The sequence below is a fragment of the Vulpes vulpes genome, chromosome 14 (assembly GCF_048418805.1).
Source record: "Vulpes vulpes isolate BD-2025 chromosome 14, VulVul3, whole genome shotgun sequence".
In the NCBI taxonomy this organism is placed as follows: domain Eukaryota; kingdom Metazoa; phylum Chordata; class Mammalia; order Carnivora; family Canidae; genus Vulpes; species Vulpes vulpes.
The window spans coordinates 63,360,001-63,383,733 of NC_132793.1; the positions used below are offsets into that span (position 1 = coordinate 63,360,001).

General features: G+C 33.7%; 1 protein-coding gene across 21 annotated transcripts in view; it reads left to right on the forward strand.

The window, feature by feature from the left end:
• The window catches only part of ARB2A (ARB2 cotranscriptional regulator A), a 413,243-nt gene that overhangs the window by 165,253 nt on the left and 224,257 nt on the right, over window positions 1–23,733 (forward strand). For 19 of the 21 annotated variants that reach the window (XM_072736791.1, XM_025992896.2, XM_072736792.1 and 16 more), the window contains one exon: window positions 7,117–7,335. In XM_072736791.1, coding sequence (XP_072592892.1) covers window positions 7,117–7,335 — 219 coding nt within the window. Of the gene's footprint in view, window positions 1–7,116; window positions 7,336–20,596; window positions 21,256–23,733 lie in introns of those variants that run through there. The other 2 variants (XM_025992902.2, XM_072736799.1) reach the window with 1 other exon arrangement.

The window sequence follows — 23,733 nt, forward strand, 5'->3', positions numbered from 1 at the left end:
GAGAGAAAAGAGACCTATTTGAAGATAAAATGATTTATGTATTATAGATTTAAAGTAAATTTTAAGAGTAACTTAAAAACTTACCATATGTTTCCTTGGTATATGATTGAGTCAAAGTGATAATGATTTGAAAGACCCTGAGCCTATCATCTATAACTACAATATATACACAGTTTTGTAATGGATTTTAGTAGGAAGCTAAGAGAATATTGGACTTTCATTTTGCCCTCTAAAGCATAAAGCAGGGACGCCTGGGTGGCTCAGCAGTTGAGTGTCTGCCTTCAACTCAGGGCGTGATCCCAGGATCTGGGATCGAGTCCCACATCAGATTCCTTGCACTGAGCCTGCCTCTCCCTTTCCCTCTGCCTATGTCTCTGCCTCTCTCTCTCTCTGTGTCTCTCGTGAATAAATACATAAAATCTTTAAAAACAATAAAGCATAAAGCATAACTATCATGCAGAGTAGTAAATTTCAGAACATAAGTTTTCTATCCAACTCTGCTTGGGACCATGTAATAGGGAGGTGTGTCTATAAGATTCCCTATATCCACTTAGGGATTTTGATCTGTCATTGACAGGCAACAGTTGTAACTTGTTACTTCTTTTTATTTTAATGTGTAAACGTGTGTGGGTGTATGTTTGTGGATTTTCTTTATGAGAATGAAAAGCAAAGAATATAAAAGATTTCATAATGCTGTAGTGTTAAATCATATTTATATCCTTGATAATGAATGGTAAATGTTTTTTATGATGCTATTGTAAATTTATGGACTGCTTTAATAAAATATTGGTGATCAGAAGAAAAAACTGTGGTGTTTAAGCATCACAGTGTTCTAAAACGTAGGAAAAGTTAGAAACAGATCTGGCGATAATATAGATAAGTGCAAAGTGAATGTTTTAAAATAAATAGCACTTGGATGACCTGGGATGTCAGAACCAGAGACAAGGAGTGTGTGTTTGTCAATACATCCTTCATGTTTTACAGACTCCTAAGGGAACAAGGGAAGATACAATTTCACCTTTTCTGTGCCAAAACATTTTAATTATATCTTCTTCCAACTACAGCGGTTCAGTAACCAAGGAGCTGACATTGATGCATGTGTTGATAAAGCTGCAAACATTCAAAATGAGATTAACAAAGATTTTGAGCAAAGGGTGACAGCTAATTTTGCACAGTGTTCTGCATCTGATTCAGGCCAGCATAATAATAGAATATTTTATAACTGTTTTGTTATTCAAAAGGACTTTTATGATGCATTTATATTTGTGGATATCTTTGTATCATACTTAAAAATTGTCTATCCTGTGGCTAAAACTATTTGCACATCTATGTTATAATGTAGAGACTATTAAAGGAAAAAAAATCCTTTTATTATAAGTTGTGGGGTTTTCTGTGGGGGGTGTTTTTTTCTTGTTGTTTTGGGGGGGTTTTTGTAATCATACTTTATCCTTGTAACTCTCTGCCTTTACATTAATTTATCTTGAGCACACTAGCTGGAAAAGGTATAGAGACGGTAAACATGTATTTTCTAATGTTGCTTAGTATGCACTAATAAAATGGCCAGGAAAAGTTATATTCAACTTATTTAATTAATAAAACTGTAGTTTCTTTATGTTCTTGAGCTCCTTTGAGCACATTTCAGTGTATTTCTTTTCTCTTCTATTCTCTACTTGAAGGCAGCTGACAGTCTTCTTTCACTTTTCTTTTTGTTTGTGAAATTTTCTTTTTTTTTTTTTTTATCCACTCCTCCATCTGCTTTCACTTTTGTTTGCTTGGGCCGTCTCTCATCCCAACTTGATAATGAGGAATGCAGTGTGACCCTGACCTCTATCAGCCCATGCATGACCTTCTGACTCTACCATATAACCTTTGACCTTCTCTTTGACAGCTTGATTAATTACCCTGTGTTATGATTTATGAGTAAGTGCTATGTAAAAATAATAGACAACAGGTGGTCCTCTGAAAACTTTTTGTGGCATGTTTTCTTTTACTGACTAACTTGATGAGCTATTTGAAGTTGGAAACTTACTGGAATAATCTATGTTGGTCTATATTATGGTATTTTTATACCATGGAACACGACATTAGAATTTAGGGAGCTGGAAGTTAAAGCATGGTCGTGACAAACATTTTACAAAATATTAGCAGGGTGCTCTTACCTAAATGCACATTGGGAGGAAGCACAAAACGGAGTCAAGTGATGTTTTAGGCGTTTCAGTCCCAGGTCACGTCTTGAGAAAATTGCTGAAATAATGGAGGGGGCATTTTTCAAGCAGAGCTGCAGCTCCAACAGCTATGTTTACTTTAACGCTTCACTAGTGACTTCTGATTGGTTGTCATGACCTCATCTCACTGTTGCACCTAGAATGTTGCAACAGTGACTTAGACATACCCTTGTTGTGAAAAAGATGAGAATAAACACAACATACATCTTTTAGAAAAGATGAATGGACAGCGGTTTGTCCGTTTTAACCATGGGTAGATGTAGTGTGTACATAAAACGCTTTGGGTTTCATTTCCCTTGAGGATGAGCACCTTTCTTTTTTCAAACCAAGCAGATAGAATGCTGAACTTTAAAAATATGATTGATAAATCTGGGTAAAATGATCTTTTACAGAGCTTTGCCTGAAGACCAAAATGGGCAGTCCCATAGGTCAAAGGATTCTACTTTGGCCCCTGACCTCTTTGGTCACATGTGGCTGGCAGTATTGGCAGGACTGAGTACTTTCACCTGATTTTTTATTTAGCCAACCACAAGAGATTTGAAAAGATGTAGAATTTTCTCCTATTTTCCTTATAACTGGTAATTAACAAGCAAATTAATTTGGATAAATCTTTAGTTTTAGCAACATTTTATTGGATCAAAGTATGTTATGATTTTGGTTGGACATTTAAACATTTTATCTATTTGTAGAATCTTCTTGACAAGTACATTTCTATTCTGATTTAATTTCTTAAGCACAGTTTCCACTTTGATTCTTTGTGTTTGGCATCACCTATCTGTTTAGACCTCTGACCTAAGCTATCATTTGTTGATTGAATGATAAATGAACTATTATTTATTAGTAAGTGCATCTATAGACTTCAAAGTAAAGGACGCCTAGAGGCCTCTGTATTCTGTTTAAATCACAGCAAGCCCTTGTGCTGAATAAAATGCTATGTCTAGGAATAAAATTTGGAGGGTTTCTGATTGAGTCCATGGTTTATACCTTATAAACACAGTTCTGAAAATGAAGCTATAGTTATAGCTACAAAGAATAGAAAATGGAATGAGATCCATGAAACAAATTATCTATCCTCTTGATCACTTTCTTGATCTTCTAGTCTGTGCACTCAAACATAAGAGTTAATTAAAAACTTTATATATGCTTTGTCTCTTGAAATGTTGGGTATTGGAATTGATTTGGTAAATCATTATGCAAGATGCCAGAAGTTTTATTTATTTAATTGTAGTATGTTAGATAATCAGTTTGATCATTTTGTCTTGTTAAAATAATGGAAGTTTCCATGTATGTTTGAGATGACCTACCTTTTCATCTTATGAGAAATTTAGCATGAATAATTAAATATAAAATGGATACTTCAATATAAAATGTTTAAGGTTATAAGCATTAGTTACAGAGGCCTGATTAGAGTGGCAGTACACAGTTCTTTTATGATATTATATCTGATGCCTGGTTTATAAAGTTTTGTAAAACTTTATGAGTATATTTGTTAAAGGTCAAACTAGAATTTCTATTTCTGTGTCTCCTGAGTTATTGGGTATAGAGAGAATTAATTTTTAAAGTGACATTCTGATTTTTTAAGATATAAATTGATACTGCATTTAAAACGGCTAAATTTAACTACTGGTTTATTATCTGCCTGTTTTACTTTGACTATTTTCCTTGATACCTTAGTTTCCATGTGTCAATGTTGAATGGCAAAAATCTTTTTAACTTTATTATATAAAGGAATTTTTGGACAATATTTATATGTGACAGAAAAAAAGGAGGAAAAGATGAAGTTTTCCTAAATATCTGTGGTTAGAGCAAGTAAGTGGGAGGTTAACTTTATTTTGTTCCTCCAGTTTTCTCTTTCTCATTATAAAATGGTTATTAATGGTCTCTGTGAATATCACATTAATTAATTTATCAGGAAAATTTTAATTGAAAAATGTAAGTTTTTCACAGAATGGTAATTGAATTTGCAACAAAGACATTTATTAAAATTAGCTCTCATTTCTGCAGAAAATGTTCTTGAATATTTCTTGATTGTTATTCCATTAATTAAATTGGCAGTATGAAATATCTAAATGATAAAATATTTTCTAAATAATTCAGGTGTTTAAAGAGCAGCATTCATTGTTGAAATCTAAATGCTAAAAATTCTCTAATTGATTTATATAGTCATGATTTAAAAATAGGATCATTTTTCATCAGTTGATGCTGTGGTGAAAAATTGACATTGTGTCTTTATAAAATTGGACAAATGAATCATGTAATTTTCAGTTACATAATCAATAACTTAGACAAATACTACTTCTTTGATGATTTATATGTGTCTGTTTTTTATACTTATGTAGATAGGACACACCAAATTTTAGAGTCCATTTGAAATCAAGTAGGCACAGTAATTTTTCAATCAATGATTTCAAAAAATTGAAGTAAAAACTTTTACTCAAGTAAATGTAGTATTATGAAAATATTTTAGTGAGTGATTAAGTTAAAAATTAGGGTAACAGTTTTATAATTCTAGTGACTGTAAATTTTGTCTAAGGAGTTTACCTTTATTTGGAATTCTTTCATGGTACAGTGATGATGCTCATGTTCTATCAACTGTTACATGAGTTTGATGTTTTTCACAATATCGTTAAAATGTAGTATATCACTATTTTCATCTCTAAGAGTTCTAAGATTCTATTTTGGGTTTGCTACTTCTAACTCGTGTGAGTATGAGAGACTATGCATGTGCATATGTGTGCATGTATGTGTGTGTGTGTCTGTGTGTGTGTGTTTAAAGTTCAATTCACTCAGAGAAGGCAGGGAAGAAACATGACAGGAGACCACTTACTCACGGTACAGAATCTAGTAAGGAGGCAATTTTCTTTTTGGCCTATGGTGACCTTTTTTGACTACGTTCCTTACACCAGAGACAGTGTATGAATGCCTCTATTTCACCCTGTTTAGCAGAGTGCAACAGTGTTCTTTAACTTACTTTTGGTGGGAGGAGAAGTTATGGCTGAAATTTGAGAAGGGCGTGAAAAGTTGTAAGAGGCACAAGCAAGAGGGGTAGGAACTTCCTTCAAATGTGATTTTAATAACTAGTCAAGTGTGTCCAACTGTAGAAAATCACCAAGTGACAATCTGTCTACCTGACAGTGATCACAATGAATTACAAGACTTTTGAATAGCTATACAGATTAGAATAAAGCAGGACCAAATAAAATATCTTTTGTTGGTAAAACTTTGACTTACCAGCTAAGATACTTAAAAAGAAAAACAAAACAAAAAAATCTTTATCACATGCTTTGATGTAGAATGTTTAAATTTTTAAATTTGTAAGATATTTTATAACTTCTGATAAAAGAGGTTATTTAAGTTTTATTTGAAGATGTATTAAAGAATATGTGGTATTAATCAGTTTGGTATGTGTGATTATATAGTTTTCATATGTGCGAGACAACTATATCTTAATTAATAGAACTCTCACTAAAATCCCAACTTTAATGAATTTCACAATCAGCAAACTATATCAGGTTTTAGACAGTAATATCAACTGGGGGAAAAAATTGAAAAATCCCAATGAAGTTTTTATGTAGATTGTGAAATCAACTATTTAAAAAACCCAACTATGTGCAGCAGTGTAGCATATTTAAAAATAAGATAATTAAGTCTATGCTAATATTATTCTGTTATTACTGCTATCACTTTAAAAAAATCACTTCTTATGGTTCGTTTGGCAAAAAAAAAAAACCAATTAAATTTTAAATTGAAGTAGTTCTAAAGTTACAGTTTTGGAAAAAGTATTCAGTTTTCTTTTTTGTAAGGATGAGATTTTTCATGCTTTATTTTCCATAGCTCTTACATGTTTTCATTATAATATAATACATTTTCAAAATATGACCTTACAGGATTTTACAAGGCAGAATTGGGACACCCACAGTACAGAAATGAATAGAAAATAGAAGATATTAATAACTTCACAAATTCACATTGTACATGCTTGTCAGTGGAAATTGTTTATTCTCTATTTCCCATGGTTTGATTATTTCATCAGTTATAACTTAATATAAATACCAAAAGTTTTCCTAATTATAACCATAGAAACGTTTGCCTTGCTAGAATTGTCAGACAGGAAAGCATATTTTTAAAACTTTAAAGAAGGTATATAAGCTCAGTAAGCTGTAGTCTAATCTTTGGGACATGACTGGTTCCTAAGAAAGATAAATTTGTATGGCAGTTAAAAATGAAAGAAATTTTAGGATTAAATAATTGCTTCCATGTATTATAGTAGGACATTATTTTGCTTTATGATTTGTGTGGCCTCCTTAAGAGAGGTGGGAAAAAATAAAAGGTGCACAGGTAGACATTATATATTTCTGATATTATAGATATGTAAATCTGTAGAGTGTTAGATCGCATTTATTCTTTAATTGCTTATTCTTTCTTGAATTCAAACAAATAAAAAATGCTCATTGAAGTGCAATTGTAAAGGAAAGAAAATCCAACAAAATATGGCGTGAAATTTTAATTTCAACTTCAAAGAGACTATTTTCTCAAAATAGGTTTTTAAATATTAATGTGGTTTGAAAGTTTATTTGCTATTTGATCATTTATTTCAATTATTTGGGGGGTCCTGAGAGATCTGAAGTACTTTTTTAAAAAATGTAACCATTATATTCTTTACGGTTTTGTCTTTTTATTCTTACAAATAATCTGTTTATTTATATAAACAATACAGGCCAACAATTACAAATAACTTTTTATTAGAAAAATTAAAAGTATAGTCTTTTATAAAGAAATACTTTAGTGAATATGCAACTATATTAAATCACTATGAAATTTTACAGATTTTTTTACGAATTGAGATGGTTTCTAAGATTAAATTATGCTGCCTTCTTTCCTTTCAAAACAGGAAGGATATGGAGTAATAGTACTGAATCCCAATGAAAACTATATTGAAGTAGAAAAGCCAAAGATACATGTACAGTCATCGTCTGATAGTTCAGATGAACCAGCAGAAAAACGGGAAAGAAAAGATAAAGTCTCTAAAGAAACAAAGAAGCGACGTGATTTCTATGAAAAGTATCGTAACCCCCAGAGAGAAAAAGAAATGATGCAGCTGTATATCAGAGTAAGTAATAAAAATTATTACTTTCCTTCATTATTTTTTTACTTTATTTGTATTTTATTTCATATATACTATTTTTCTTTTTTAAAAGAAAATTAATTTTTAACCATACATATCCCATGGTGGTTAACTTGGATGAAATGTTTTGTTTTTTTATTCAGCATTACAAAACACGTCATTCTATTTCAGTGTGATATTTTACTTAAGCCTCAAAAGCGATTAATAATGCACCATACAAAACATCAGTCTTCATCTTGGGTGGTAATGGTTTTAATACATTCTCTTCCTACCAGCAGCCATCCATCCACGGTGTTTCAGCTGAACTTCTGAAGGCAGATGGAGGGAGGAAGAGTAATTAATATCTTAATAAATATTTAAACTAGAATAGTTTAGGGATAGTGTAATGAGGTAACTCCCTCCTTTGCTCTTTTCTTACCCAGTGAACCTTTGCACTTTGTAATGCTAGCAGCATGGGATCGTTAGAGCAGTGCTGCCCAAGGAGTTCTAATTCATAGGGGGCACAAACAATTTTATTTGAACTTCGACACATTCTACTTGATATACATACTGTGTATTGTATATATGAGACAGATTTATGCAATTTCCAAAGCCTTTATTATGGGTCCTAGAAATAGAATTTAATAGTAAAGCATGTCAGAAATACTACTGGGTAAATAAAATAGTAAATTGATATGTTCTTTAAAAGTGAGCAATTCAGAACATTTAAATATAGACAAATTAACACTTTATACATTATATTGTAAGATAGCAAAGCTTCAAATTATTCAATCTGAGCTATTTTTACATTTTAAAAGCTCACTAATAAAATATTTCATACTATCTTTGATGGGAAGAGATAACTTTCTAAATTATTTTCTTGACTCTAGTTCATTGCATAATCACTATATTTTTGGGAATTATGCTCCAAACATTCAAGACTATAAGTTAGTTTGTTGAGTAAGTTAGGGCAGTTAAGCAGTATGAAAGCAGCATGTAAGTTCTCAAGACCCCAAAAAGGTATCCAGACCAAGAATACACAAAGCTCATCATACAATGACTCTAGCAAATGTTAGTCAGATTGGAGTATTTAAATTTCTGAAAACCATCTCACTATTTGATATATTTTTTGAAAAACAAAAACAGTGATTAGATTGGAATCAATAAGTAGCTTGCTCATCCTGATGTGGTTGTATTACTGCTTTTCTTTCCTATGGCTGCATAAAGGGTGTGATGTCACCTTGATTGGTTATCCTAAGCTTTCTAATTATATGACCCAGTTTGTCAACCACCATTCTTAGGACAGTTAAAAAAAATTAATTCTCATATCCAGATTTCAAAAAAAAAATTGTTAAAGTTTTTGAAATATACAAATCATTAAGAAAATTCACTTACTTATGTAAAGTGCAAACAAAAAGTGACAAAATGCAAACAAAAAGTGACTATAGGTATTTTTTTATTTCTTCTAAAAGTTTCTTTTATATGCCTATGATATATACAGATTAAGCATCTATTTCTGACATGTCTTGTAAGTTTTGTACTTTCTTTTCTATTTTCTCTTGTCACCAAGACTTTTTGCTTTTGTTCTCATGTATGTGTGCATTTTCTTTTTTCTGTTTTCAAATCTGTTTCATTTATCTCTGCCTCTATTTTTTTTCTTATATCAAGGAAGAAACCTCTTTTTTAGTTGTTTCATTTTTAAGATCTCTCTTTCCCTTTGTCTTTTTTCTTTAATTCTTTTATCTCTTTAACACCCCTACTATTTCTGCTTCCTTCCTTATCATGTATGTCTTTTTGCTTCTTTCTTTCTTGTCTCATTTCACTCATCAATCTCAGTTCCCATTGAAAGCACTTAACACAAAAACAGACTTGTTTAGGTAACACAACTATATACCTGATGGTCTTAGTTACGGATGTCATTTTTCCTTAATAAATACCCGTTCTCTTAAAATCTTCTAGAATTGTGCAAAATAGCAGAATTAAGCTGGTATTCTTCAAACATATTTTTAGATAGCAAGGTGTGATCCTGTGGTGAGAAAGAAAAGAATGATTCATGTTGTGTAAGGTGTATTATTTCTTAAGTAATTTTGATCTACTTGAGAAGCAACTTCTTGTACTCTCCCTTCCAATACATGTCTCCAAAAGCTGTTTGTAATTTTCAGACACAGAGGTTGGTATGTGATGGGGATACATTAGCATTAATTTATATACTTCTTAACCATTTACATTTTGAGGTTGTTTGTATATTCCCTGTAACAATCCTGGTGTGAGGTAAGTGGATCAAATAGTTTTATACTTATTTTATAGTTAAGGAAACTGATGCACAGATGGCTCATTTTTGTCTAGGATCAGTAACTAGTAAATGGTAGAACTGAGTGTTGAAACCAGGACTTGTAATTATTGTAGATTCTTTCTCCCTTTCCTCTTTACCACATTCTTCTAACCAGTTGGAGACAAAATATGTACATGAAATATGAAAATTAAGCCAGTTATAATAAAAGCATGATATGATATGGTAAACAACATCTGATAATTAATAGATTTGTGATCAGTTATTTAATAGATGCTATTAAATATCTATAAACAATTTATATATAATACATAATTATAATATATAAGTAAATACATATAAATATATTACATTGTATGTGAATGTATACACATTCTATAAAAGAATGTATATTCTTTTAATAGGATCAATAATAATCATCCAATTTTACATGAGAAGACTGTGAGTCAAAACTTAGTAATTTTCCCAGTCAGATAGCTTTTAATGTAAACTCCATGAGGGCAGGGACTTAGTCTGTTTTGCTCACTGTTATATATCTACAGATTTAGAATAGAGTCTTCATAATAAATATCTGTAGAACAGATCCTTTGCAATAAATTTTTATTTGGTAAGTAAGGTGGTGGAGTCATGATTAAAATCCCAAACAATTACTATTTTTTAATATGTCCTGCATCATTAAAGTATGCTACTTGATTAAGTCTCTGAGGAAACATTCAAACAATTCAAAACAAAGAATTACATTGTTAGTCCCCTACCCACTCCAATGGCTGAGAATACATTACAAAAATTGATGATAAAAAGTCAGTTTCTCAAGATTTATTTGATACCTTGAGCTATATACCTTTTCATCTGAATATATAAAAGTGGGATATCCTGTTTTCTTTTTTTAGCTGTATCATCAAGGTACTATTTATGGGTGAAAATGAAAATATTGCATGCTGACCTACTGCTGTTTCTCTTTCACACACTTGCTCATAAAAGTAGAGCCAGGCTGCTGTACTTATTCTGTGCTATACACACTTTGTACTTTATTGGAGTTGTAACTTTACTTCCTGTTCTTTCCCTTCATCCAGATTCTATCCATGTTTTAGTGCCCATCTGAAATCTCACCTTTTCGTATCATCGTAAATAGTGACCTCTCCTTACTATGATTTATGGAAGTTATTGTGATTGGTTAACTTCTATGGAATTTATCATGTGCTGTCTTGAGAGAACTCTTGTGTTTTTGTTTCATAATATTATTAATTTCTATCTTTTATGCCTTTCCATTCCCAATAATCCGTAGGTCTTTGAGTATGTTTTATCAGTCAGTCCTTAAGAATAAACAGAAATGAGCTAATTTTTACAATAGTACAGAGCATACTATGAAGGATAATAAACCCACAAACTAGAATCCAGACCCCTAACAAGGAGACCAAAGCAAAAACACCAGGTCCAAGTCTAGAGATACCTAGATAATGTGACCTGCAGCATAGAAATAAGGATTATTCTGGTATCAAACTGGAGCATAAGAGACAAGTACTCAGACTAAGGAAGATAATTTAAAAGCACTTTACATTAGGTAAGTGGAATATAGGCAAAAGTGACTTGATGCTGGTCTATGTAATACTGAGATGTAACTGAACATCTCTTCCCTAAAAGACTTAATTGTGAGCTGTGGTGATGGGAAGTAAAGAAGAGAGATTAGACCCCAGAAAGTTGGGGGAAAAAAAAAAAAGCAAAAGTAGGAGAGGGAAGGAAATTACATGGCCACAGAAGGAAAAATCCAAATGTGGAGGAGACATTTACAGAATAAGAATCTTGGCAAAGCCTGGCATTACACATTGAAGATACTCAAATATTTATGGCTTGATTGCTTGTTGACATCCATCAAAAATCTTATCCCTTAACATGAGAGATATTTGGTGTCTAGTTTTCTGACGGATTTTTTTCAGCATTTATGTGAATTTTTGCAATTGTTCAGAAACAGCCAACTGATAAACTGAAGCTTTCTTTCAAAAAATATGTTTTTGATACTCTGACTTAGATTATGCTCAAATTATTGGTGAAAGCTAATAAATACCCCATCTTCTTCTGTAACTGTTCTCTTTTGTGCTAATGCCACTGGAGCTATTTCTATCTGGGGTTTCAGCAACCAGATTTAATTTATTTATATTGCAGTCAATGAGTGTTTAATCTCTGGAACCATTTTATGTTCGTGGTATATTTAAGTATTTGAATTTTCTTTTTTGCTGGAATATGATAAAAAAGCGAAACTCTCCTTTCAAATTTTTATAAATTCTATTATAGACAGGCAGAAATAAAGTAGAATCCAGGCCTAAAACTTTAAGATTAGCAAAGGGTACTTTCATTTTACATAATAAATGAGCATAAATAGATATGAGTAACTTGGATTATGTAGCACATTTCTGATGCATTAGAAGCAGAGCTTGAGAGATCAAAGTACTTACTGTTTCATGTGGCAACTTTCCTTAAGTATGAAATAATGTACTTTCTGGCATATATTATGGCTTATTAAGGGGATTGATTTGGTCTAGGCAATAAACATCATGTCAGACATGCCTGGCAGGAAAACCTGCTTAATATGTTTTGTAATAAGATGGAATTTTTTGTTCTCGAAAACATCTGCCAACTGAATTCAAGAGTGAAGACAGAAAATGTCATCAATTTAGTGGTAATCCTATAAATTTAGTTTCTTTCTGAGCAACACATAGCAAGACACACAAAATTCCCAGTGTTAATCACCACTGGTTATAGTACTTTGTAAAACGATGAAACAAAAACATTTTATTTTTATATAATGTGTTAATTAATTCATAATGAATTTTAATATTTCAACTGATAAAATTTTAACAAGCATCTTGCCAACAGATCATTTTTTAAAGCATCTGTTTTTTAATGTGTTGGGTTGAGAACTGAGTCAAATGGCTAAATATGTACATATATTCTTTTTAAAAACATATTTCTACCCCCATAATTATAGATATACTATTTTTTCCCCATAGACCACCAGGGGCTGCTGCTGTTCATACTGGATGTTGCTTTCCTCTGAAACTGAGTACCCCCATCACACTGCATTTCTTTCTTCCTTCTTTTCCCCTTAGCCTAAAGCTTTTAATATATAACTGGAAAGAAAAAAGAACAGGCTTAGCTATAATTTAGTAAGCAATCTAAGAATTTATATTTTAAACATTTTTCTATATTCCAGAACATTTACATTTTTCCAAGTGAGCTTAAAACCAGTAGTCATTGAAGGCATATTTGATAATAATTATTTTTATTTTCTGTTCTTGGTGTCTGGTTAACATTCAGAACCATACCCATTGCAGGCATGTAGTATGGAGATGAGATTAAAAGTATAGCATTTGAATGACCTGAGTTAAATCCTGTCTTTTTCCACTTAATATACTGTGACCTCAAACAAATTAACTTCTTATGCATCAGGTTTTTTTTCTGAAAAATGGAATGATAATAATCTATGTAAAGTGAACATGGTTTCTGATACACAGCGTTGGGCATTCTGGGCCAGTAAATAACATCCTGTCTTCCTTCAAGGTCATAATCAACCAAGAATGTATCCCAACTTTTGAGGTCCCCAGCTTTTGTACCTTTCAGTACCTTGTACCAAAAATAATATGGCTGTCTTACCTTCCTGAGTTTGGAACCCAGTGAACAACAGGACAAAGGAATCAGACAAAAAGGGATCAAAACACCAGTTTTCCTAATTGATACAGTTCAAATGGAAAATGTGGTTTAGATCTGTGACTAAATTTAGATTACCTAATATATTTCTTCCTGAAACAAACATTCACATATCCTTCAAGCATCCACTTTGCCTTTCACAACGTAGAAAGCAAGCTGGAATGCATCCTTTTTGCAAGAATCTTTGAAAAATGCCTAGAAGGGCTGAGTAAAGCATTCTGTTTCTTCCCTCAGATGTACTAATCAAGTAAGTCACTCCCCCTGTAGGAGGGGAAAAAGTGAGGGATGGTGAAAGAAATTGGGAACGCCACTCTAGCTGAATGGCTCCACCTGAAGCCAGAAGGGAAATGGATCCTACCTGACAAAAGTTAGCCCCTAATAAAAATATTATTAGTAGCACTTGCATTTTCTAACAACTTGGTAAAGCAGTATTAAAATATAGTCATTAAATGCTCACTAATGATACCTTAATTTCTTCATTTTAAGATTTTCATTTAAAAGGGAAACTGATCAAACCGGATTACAGAGAAAGTAGCCACAAATTGTTTAATTTTAAAGCTTTTAAAGTGCCATAATTCTATTTTAAATAATCAGAAATCAATCTTTATATTTACATGTTTCATGATGCCAAAGCCTAGTAAATATTAGATTTTTAATTAATATTTGATGAATGAATATCTTAATAAATGCTTGCTTACATGAACCTACAAAGCAAAAGAGACAGACCTTTCACTATATAAATCTACTCTTTGATATTGACTAGCACAAAGTGGAAAGAACTATGATTCTATGTATGACTGATAGATACTAGCACTCAGAAAATTAGCACATTGTTCTTTAAACCCTACTGAACAACCAGTATTAAGTATACCAGGCATTCTTTGAATTAGGTAAAAACAGGCCAACAATGAAATATTTGAAACCAGTAAAAATATTAGATCTTTAGATTTAGAACAGAAATTACAATAAAGACTAGAGCTCTGCATTTATTGGTTTTGGTTGGCTATTGGCCAAATTTGGTGAGGGATTCTGCTTATAAATATGATATAGTGGAAAGAAAACTTCAGAATTGAAGTACACTGTAATAATCTTAATTCTTGCACAAACTGTGATGTTAGACAAGTCACCTCTCTTTGAGTTTCAGTTTTTTCATCTGTAAAATGAGGATAATCATAGCTATTAGGCTGGTAAGGAATAAATAAGGTAAAGTAATGTGTATGAAAACAACTAGTGGGAGACCTACTATTCAGTATATCCCATTTTCTTTCTCTTCCCTCCTTACCAGGTTTCCCTTGGGAAGTATGGGGAGAATTATGGCCAAAGGAGGTCTTTCCTAATTGGTTTATAATCACTGCTTCTCAAGCCTTTTACATGCTTAAACATTATTAAAGTTGCTAAAGTGCTTTTATGTTATATCAACTGATATTTACCACAAAAAAAAAATTAAATCTGAGGAAAATTTTAAATATTTATTTTAGGGGCACCAGGATGGCTTAGTCGGTTAAGTGTCTGTCTTCAGCTCAGGTCCTGATCCTAGGATCCTGGGATCGAGCCCCACATGGGGCTTCCTGCTCCATGGGGTGTCTGTTTTTCCCTCTCCCCTGCCCCTCCCCCCCAATAGTTTTGTCTCATTCAAAGAAATAAATAAAAATCTCATTCAAATAAATTAAATACAATATTATATATATTAGAATATATATACTTATTAGAATATATATGTATATTAGTATAGCAACAAATCCTGGATACCTGGATGGCTCAGTTGGCTAAGCATCTGCCTTCAGCTCAGGTAATGATCCCTGAGTCCTAGGATGAGCCCCTCATTGGGCTCCCTGCTCAACAGGGAGCCTGCTTCTCTCTCTCTGTCTGTCCTTCCCTCCCCCCACCTCATGCTCACTCTTGCATGCACTTTCTTTCAAATAAATAAAATCTTTAAAAAAAATTAAAAATAAAAAAATAAATAGCAAGAAGTCCATTATATGATGCTACAAATAACATATTTTTATGAGAAATACTCTATTTCTCAAAACAAACAAAAACACATGGTAAGAAGTGCAGCATTGAAAAAAAATCTCTTTAATGTCTGGCTTAATAGATGGCAGCTGAATTCCACTTCTGTTTCTGTCTTCACTCTCTTGTGATGTTTTTTATTGACATTTACGAAGAAAGTTTGGCCTCATACAGATATGCAATTATAAGAGGAAGCAGAATTTTAATAGCTTTTTCAGATTATTATATATATTCTTCTTTGATGCTACACCAACACTCAACAAGTAGTTTCTTAAAGATGACTTGCTGTATGAATCTAAAACACATTGATAAGTATTTTGTACTGTTTTCATGAAAATCTCTTTGTCTTTGTTGTATCTTTGATTGGATCTTTTACTCATGAATGATTTTATAACATCATATATTGGTCACTTGGAAAATAATGTCTTCTGTATGATGACATATTTTATATGGTATCAAAAAAATCCTACCTATTAATATTACTACCAATCTCATCTGCAAAGATTTTAAGAATTGAAAAACTATTAAATTTATCAGTGAGGATACAAGTTTCCCAAAATTTTAATTTTTGCAAGAAAGCTCAATTTTTATTATTAGCAACAAACACCACTGGTTGTTTTCCTTGAACTATCGGGCTTATTTTATTTTTAAGAAAATGGCTTCCAAACACCCAAATGTGAATAATCATCATTTGTTTATCAGTCTTACAAGTAAAAATGGTGTTTTATTTAAAAAGCAGCTACGTTAGCTCACAACTCAGTCAGTTATACAACTCCTTTTCCTTCACTCAAGCATCGTAACATAATTTGGTTTACAGGTGCTTTATGTAGTACCTTCTAGTCCATCACTCAGAATATTAAACACACATATGGTGAGGGGTTGAAACCTAATAAAGGGAATTTTTACTGCTTTATCAACATTTTTAGGTGAACTTGTGTGGGGTTTTTTTTCCCCCTGGAGTGTGTAGCAGTGAAGAACACAATGACTGCTTCTATAGTTTGGTATCACTGCTGTGATCCATGCTCAGTCACAAGTAGTTTTGTCCTCCATTGCCTTCTTAACTGCAAATGTCAATACGGTGAAAAAGACTCGTAATGACTTAATATTATTATGTGTACCCCTTAAAAGCTCTTAGAAACCTCCAGAGGTTTGCAGACCACATGTCTAGAACCACTGGTGTACCTGTCTTTTTTGGTGTTGAACATAAACCAAAGGAAGTAGTTTGTAAGATTAAAATAAGAACCATTTTTCTATTGGTATGTTAGGCAACATGAAACTGGAACAATATGAGTGAACAGCTATGTAAGCTGAAATATTTTTATTTTTTTTAAAGATTTTATTTATTCATGAGAGACATAGAGAGAAAGGCAGAAATGCAGGCAGAGGGAGAAGCAGGCTCCATTCAGGGAGCCTGATGTGGGACTCGATCCCGGGTCTCCAGGATCACGCCCTGGGCTGAAGGCGGCACTAAACCGCTGAGCCACCCAGGCTGCCCCTGTAAGCTGAAATATTAAAGCTAAAATAGGGTAGGACTGTTCTATTAAGGCATATGGGCCTATCTCTTTTAACTCTTCTCATCTGGACTCAGGGATCCCTATGTGTAGACTATTTCACATCATTCCTGCCTTCTTCATAGAAACAAGATGTCAGTCCATACCAGGCCACTGGAATTTGAGGATTCAGATTTTTTTTTTCTCTCTTCTCTTCTCTTCTCTTCTCTTCTCTTCTCTTCTCTTCTCTTCTCTTCTCTTTCTTCCTTTTTTTCTAGAGACAGGGAACAGGGAAAGAGAGAAGAGAGAGAATCTTTAGCAGGCTCCAATGCCTGACACAGAGCCCGATGCAGGGCTCAATCTTAAGACCCTGCTGATCTTAACCTGAGCCCAAATCAAGAATCAATTACTTAACTGACTGAGCTCCAGAATTTGTTTTTCTTTTTCTACTATTCCTCCCCCACAACAGAAGGCCCTGGAGAATCATGTGCCATTTGGGGTTTTAGCAAACACAGTTTTCATTTCATCCCTCTTTCCATTAAAATGGGTGTCCTTTTGCTTCCAGGAGGGCAGTATTTAGCCCTGCTATCCAATTGAGGCCTAATATGTATTCTACTAGTTTGTACTGGAGCTTTCTTTTTGTTTGATGTTTAACTTTGCAGTGGACTGATTTTATAGTGGGTTAAGAGCTGAGTGCTGGTGTCTGGCACATATGCACAGGGTTTTACACCTAGTATTCATAATAAATGTTTGTTAGGATTACTGTAATATCCTTAATTTACAATCCAAGTTGCATCTGTCCATGACTTTCTCCATTTCTGAAGCCACGTTCTTCCAAATTGGATTCTTCTTGTTTCTTATCTAAAATAACATTTGACGGCAATTGTCTAAAATACAGGGGGATTGACCATGCTTCTATCGGGTTTTTTTTTTTCTTTTTCCTTTTTCTTTTTCTTTTTTTTTTTAATTAATTTTTATTGGTGTTCAATTTACCAACATACAGAAAAACACCCAGTGCTCATCCCGTCAAGTGTCCACCTCAGTGCCCGTCACCCATTCCCCTCCAACACCCGCCCTCCTCCCCCCTTCCACCACCCCTAGTTCGTTTCCCAGAGTTAGGAGTCTTTATGTTCTGTCTCCCTTCCTGATATTTCCCAACATTTCTTCTCCCTTCCTTTATATTCCCTTTCACTATTATTTATATTCCCCAAATGAATGAGAACATACACTGCTTGTCCTTCTCCGATTGACTTATTTCACTCAGCATAATACCCTCCAGTTCCATCCACATCGAAGCAAATGGTGGGTATTTGTCGTTTCTAATTGCTGAGTAATATTCCATTGTATACATAAACCACATCTTCTTTATCCATTCATCTTTCCATGGACACCGAGGCTCCTTCCACAGTTTGGCTATTGTGGCCATTGCTGATAGAAACATCGGGGTGCAGGTGTCCCGACGTTTCATTGCATCTGAATCTTTGGGGTAAATCCCCAACAGTGCAATTGCTGGGTCGTAGGGCAGGTCTATTTTTAACTCTTTGAGGAACCTCCACACAGTTTTCCAGAGTGGCTGCACCAGTTCACATTCCCACCAACAGTGTAAGAGGGTTCCCTTTTCTCCGCATCCTCTCCAACATTTGTGGTTTCCTGCCTTGTTAATTTTCCCCATTCTCACTGGTGTGAGGTGGTATCTCATTGTGGTTTTAATTTGTATTTCCCTGATGGCAAGTGATGCAGAGCATTTTCTCATGTGTATGTTGGCCATGTCCATGTCTTCCTCTGTGAGATTTCTCTTCATGTCTTTTGCCCATTTCATGATTGGATTGTTTGTTTCTTTGGTGTCTATCGGGTTTTAAATGTGAATGATGGTTCTTGCACTTTCACAACTTCCACTCCATTTTTTTCGAAAAAAGGGTCAGTGTAATACCCTCTGTCTGCAACTGTGCCCCACTCTTCTGGTTAGGGCCCTTGTGCATAAATCTGTCTAGTTAGATATAGTTGTTTCTTTGTGATCTACACAACTGTCTCAGGTATTACCTTGACTTTACATTAGAACCAGACTGTTTTCCCCTCCGTCTTTATTTGCAAGTGGCTTCTCTAGCCTTTGTCTCGGTAGCTGATGGGGTTGGAGGAGAAGAACAGTGTGTGTGTGTGTGTGTGTGTGTGTGTGTGTGTGTGTGTGTAGATTATTAAGGGAGAGGAATAAGTAAGTGGTCATTAAGTAATTGAGGTTTAAGCCTAAAAGTTGAAAACAGTATTCCTAACAATCGATTTTAAGATCTACGAGGAAGAATATAAATTTGAAAATCTTAGTGCATTATATGTGAATTATGATGTTAACTATACTTCATTCACTCTTAATGTTCTTTGTTTCGATTTCACACGGTGAGTGAAAAAATTCCCTCAGAATTCTTGTGCAGACTGCATATATAATAATGCCGTCAAAGAAAGGCTATTATTTGTGCATATATAGCTCAGTCAATTGAAGATTGCTCAGATTATCATCTTTTTTCATTGATTTTAAAACCTTTTATCACATTTTAACATCTCTGAATTTGGGATGCATCTTAAAAATTAATGGCATATCGTGGATTATTTGGTGACTTTTTTTTTCTCTTAATGGTACATAAAACAGTGCTACCTTTTAAAATTGATAGTTTTGTAGATGGATGAAATATGGTATGAGACAAGCTGCCTCATTGCTCAAGTCTAAGGGACATAATTCTTATCTGGCACCCCCGGGGGTTGTGCAGAGTGTAGACTGTGGCCTTTTAGGGTAGCCCTAGTAGGAGATGATGTGGTAGGTTTGTTCTTTTTCTTACATTTTACCCCATATTTGACCCCACAAATTGAACAAAGACCACCTACCTATTGTTTGGCAATTAGTGACCCTCAGTAAATGTTTGTTTATTTACTTATACATTGTTGTAATCAGTTGTGTCCTTTTGTTTGCCAAAGCCCATGGAGACAGGTTTGAATTTTCTCCATTACTACATGCCATATTCCTAAGAGGTGGATCTCTAGATGGTATACTTAGTAAATCTAGGAAATAATGACTAAATGAGTGTATTGAATGGAGATGTTAGCCCTTCAGTGCTAATCGTTTTCATAATGCCTTTTACCTTCAAAATTTATGGCAGCACTTTCAAGATACCCACAGTAACTATTAGTATGATAAAAGTACAGTACCAGCTTTAGTTTGCATTCTGTTAGTATACCATCACTGGTTTTATACCTTCTCCCAAGTGCTAGATATTAAAGATGACAAATGGGAGAAGAATAAAACATATAATTTGTACTCAAGACAAGATTAGCCAGGATTTCAAAACAAGATACCAAAATATCTTGAAACTGAAGAAAATGTGTCCCTTTGAGTAGCACAGCTTTGATTGGACCTCTTCACATTTCAATTCAGTTGAGCACTATTTACAAAATGTTGTGCTTGCTATAGCTGTTTGTGAGATATACAGATGGAAAACCAGAATCCTTGTTCTCTAGGAGCTCATGCACAGTCTTGTGGGGAGGCCAGAATATTCTTAAGCAATTCTGATATTAGGCAGACTGTGGTAAGTATTTTGCAGTAGTTCATATGCTGCATTCTAGAAGCATGAGAAAGGGAAAATTTCCCTTTCACAATGGTTAATATAGCATCAATAATAAAAGTCAAATATTTAGATATTCAATAACAAACCACATTGAATTTAAAAAAAATTTTTTTAAGATTGATTGATTGATTTATTTATTTATTTATTTATTTATTTATTTATGATAGACATGGGGGCGGGCAGAGACACAGACAGAGGGAGAAGCAGGTTCCATGCCAGGAGCCCGACGCGGGACTCGATCCAGGGACTCCAGGATCGCGCTCTGGGCCAAAGGCAGGCGCTAAACTGCTGAGCCACCCAGGGATCCCCGGATTTTAAAATTTAAAGATTACTTTCTATACTTTATTTACTAAATATAACTTATTGCAGTGAGAACCTCAATTTTATGAGGATTATTTATATAAAATCTTTTACATTGTTATGTAATGTGATTTTTGTGTCATTGAGTATTATAAACCACTTAAAATTTTGCCGCTTTAAAGAAGTTAATTTGGTAGATGTTTTGACACATTCTGGAAGCTGTAATATTTCAATTTTCAGGAATGTAGTGGTGTTTATTCTTGATATTTAAAATGACTTTGCCCTTACTTTTAGTTCAAATGAAGCTAATTAAACATGTAAGTAGCATTTCAAGACTTTTAGAACCATCTAATATTAATATCCCTTAACTAATTCTTTCCTTGTTTTGCTTTTACCTCCTCCACCAAATGATCTATGATAAATTCACTTTATATCTTTAATAGACTCATTCCCTGTTTAGGAGAAATAATGTAAGTCATCAATAATGCACCTAACCTTTTAATAAAATTTTATAGATCATAAAACACTTTAACTTGTCCTTTATTCTTTAGGAAATGTAATATGAAGTTGATAGTTTTCTCTAGAAACCATTATTTTTATTTAGGTGTACATTTTCTTAATTGCTAATGATATTATTGATGTTTGTTAGTTCCTTCTATGTGGGTTTAAATAGTTATTTTTGGCAAAAGATCTAACCAAGCAACTTTCTTCAAAAGGACTAAAATGAATAATCTTTCATGGGATTCTTTGTAGCTCCTGTTCTTTTGCAAGTTACTCTTAACTATTGGAGTATTTTATATAAGGTAGTTTTAAGTAGGAGTTTCTGAGGAGATTCTATTCTGATCTTAAAGTAATTCTGCTCATGCCCCTACACATGCCTTCCTTCTTTATACTCCCCCTCTCCTGTCCCTGGCTTTTGTTTTTACTAAAAAAAGTGCAATGTAAGTTAATCCCTTTGTGGAAATTTGCAAGCTTTATTTGGCTAAAGGTTCAGAGTTAATCATCTTTTTCTATCCTGTGGCACCTAAGAGGTTGCCTTGAATATATGTAATATTCAAAAGTTGTTGGATGGATAAGTGGACTTAATGACTTTATTTTGAGATTTGATTTTACTTAGATAATGGCCATAGAAAAACTGCCCTCTTATCTGTCTGAACCATTTTCTGCCCCTATCTTGTTCACTTATTCCATTCTAGGCCCACTGGTCTCTCACTGTTCTTGCAACATGCCAGGCATACTCTGCCTTTCAGTCTCTGCATTGACTGTTCCCTCTGCCTGTAGTGTTCTACCCCCAAATATATGAAGGGCTAGCTTGCTAAAATCCTTTAAGTATTTTCTCCAATATTATCTCAGTAGAGGCATGTGTTCACTATCCTAGTTAAAATTATAGCCTACCCATTTCCCGTTCCCTTTACCCAGCTCAATTTTTTTTTCTTTAACCCTCATTCCCTTCTAACCTATTATATAATTTACGTATCCATTTAATAGCACTTATTTCCTGTCTCCCCTGTTAGATTGTAAACTCTAGGAGGGCTGGTATCTTTGTTTTGTCATTGATAATGCCCCAAGTGTTTGGCACAGTGCCTGGCACAAAGTAGGCACTGAGGAAATATTTGGTGATGAATCTGTAGGCTGAAAGGTATTTGTTTGGATTGTCATCTACTGACAGGGATTATCTTATCAATAGTTCATGTGTATGGTACCTTTTTTTTTTTTTTTTAGATTTTTAAAATTTATTTATTCATAAGAGACAGAGAGGCAGAGACCCAGGCAGAGGGAGAAGCAGGCTCCATGCAGGGAGCCTGATGTGGGACTTGATCCCAGGAATCTGAGATCACACCCTGGGCCAAAGGCAGACACTAAACCGCTGAGCCAGCCAGGCGACCCTGTATGGTACCATTTTGAGTGCTTACTTTGTGTGAGACACTATACTGAGTTCTTTGGATATGTATACATTTTATTTTCAGTTAGCCCACTTTTCACTATGTTGGGAATTATTTGCGAATGTTTTGGTGTCTTGTACTTAATTCATTGTCTTATTCATCTTTGTATCCACAGTGTCTGGCATGTGGATACCCAGATATTAGTTAAATGAAGAATTTAACTGAATGATAAATTTTTTGACCAGTATGGCAAACTGACATCATAGGGAAACATAAAATGGTACCTCTTGGCCTTAGTGACCAGATTAGAGAAAAAAAATTTTTTTACTGTAAAAAAAAAAAAAAATGCTGAAAATATTTTAAAATGTTAAGGATATATTTTAAAATACTTTAAAATGTATTTAAATAACAAGGAATGCGTCACATTTCCTTTAAGTGGTGTTAAATCTTGTTAATAGTTTGAATAACAATAGCCACCATTGAGCTAAAAGTATGCAGCAAAATGGTTGCCTGTTAACCTGAGATATTTCAAAAATTTTGAAAGGTTAGTCATAAAAAATGCTACATTTAGAGGTCTAAACATGGTTCCTTTCTCACTTAAGTAGCCTTCTGGCTTATTGCCCTGTATAGTCCAGGGCACACTCATGGAGCCAAAGTAATCCTATAAAAAAGACACTGAAATGACCCCGTCAAGTCCAATCAGTTCTGCCAGACTTTATTCCTACCCTACATTCTGAGGAATTTTTGTCCTTACACAGTTTCCTTTGGCTTCACAACCAGATTGACCCTACCCTACATAATGAGGATGCTCTGCTTGCCTTTTGTTCAGCAGTCACCCAAGATACTGCTTTCTCCAGAGCTATAGCCTATATGCCAGAGGACCTCCTCACTGGTTAGACGTGGGAAGTAGGAAGTGGATATTCTGGACTCATCTCTCCAGCTCTTATTTCTGGGGGAAGAAAATCAGGCAGTTATATTAAATATCCTAAATTGATATATTAATATAATTCTTAAAATTAGGCCAGAAAGATTACCTACTTAGCTTATAATTGTCATTTTTAGACATTTGGAATGAAATACTCATTTCATAATAGTCAATTGAACACTTAAAATGGAACATT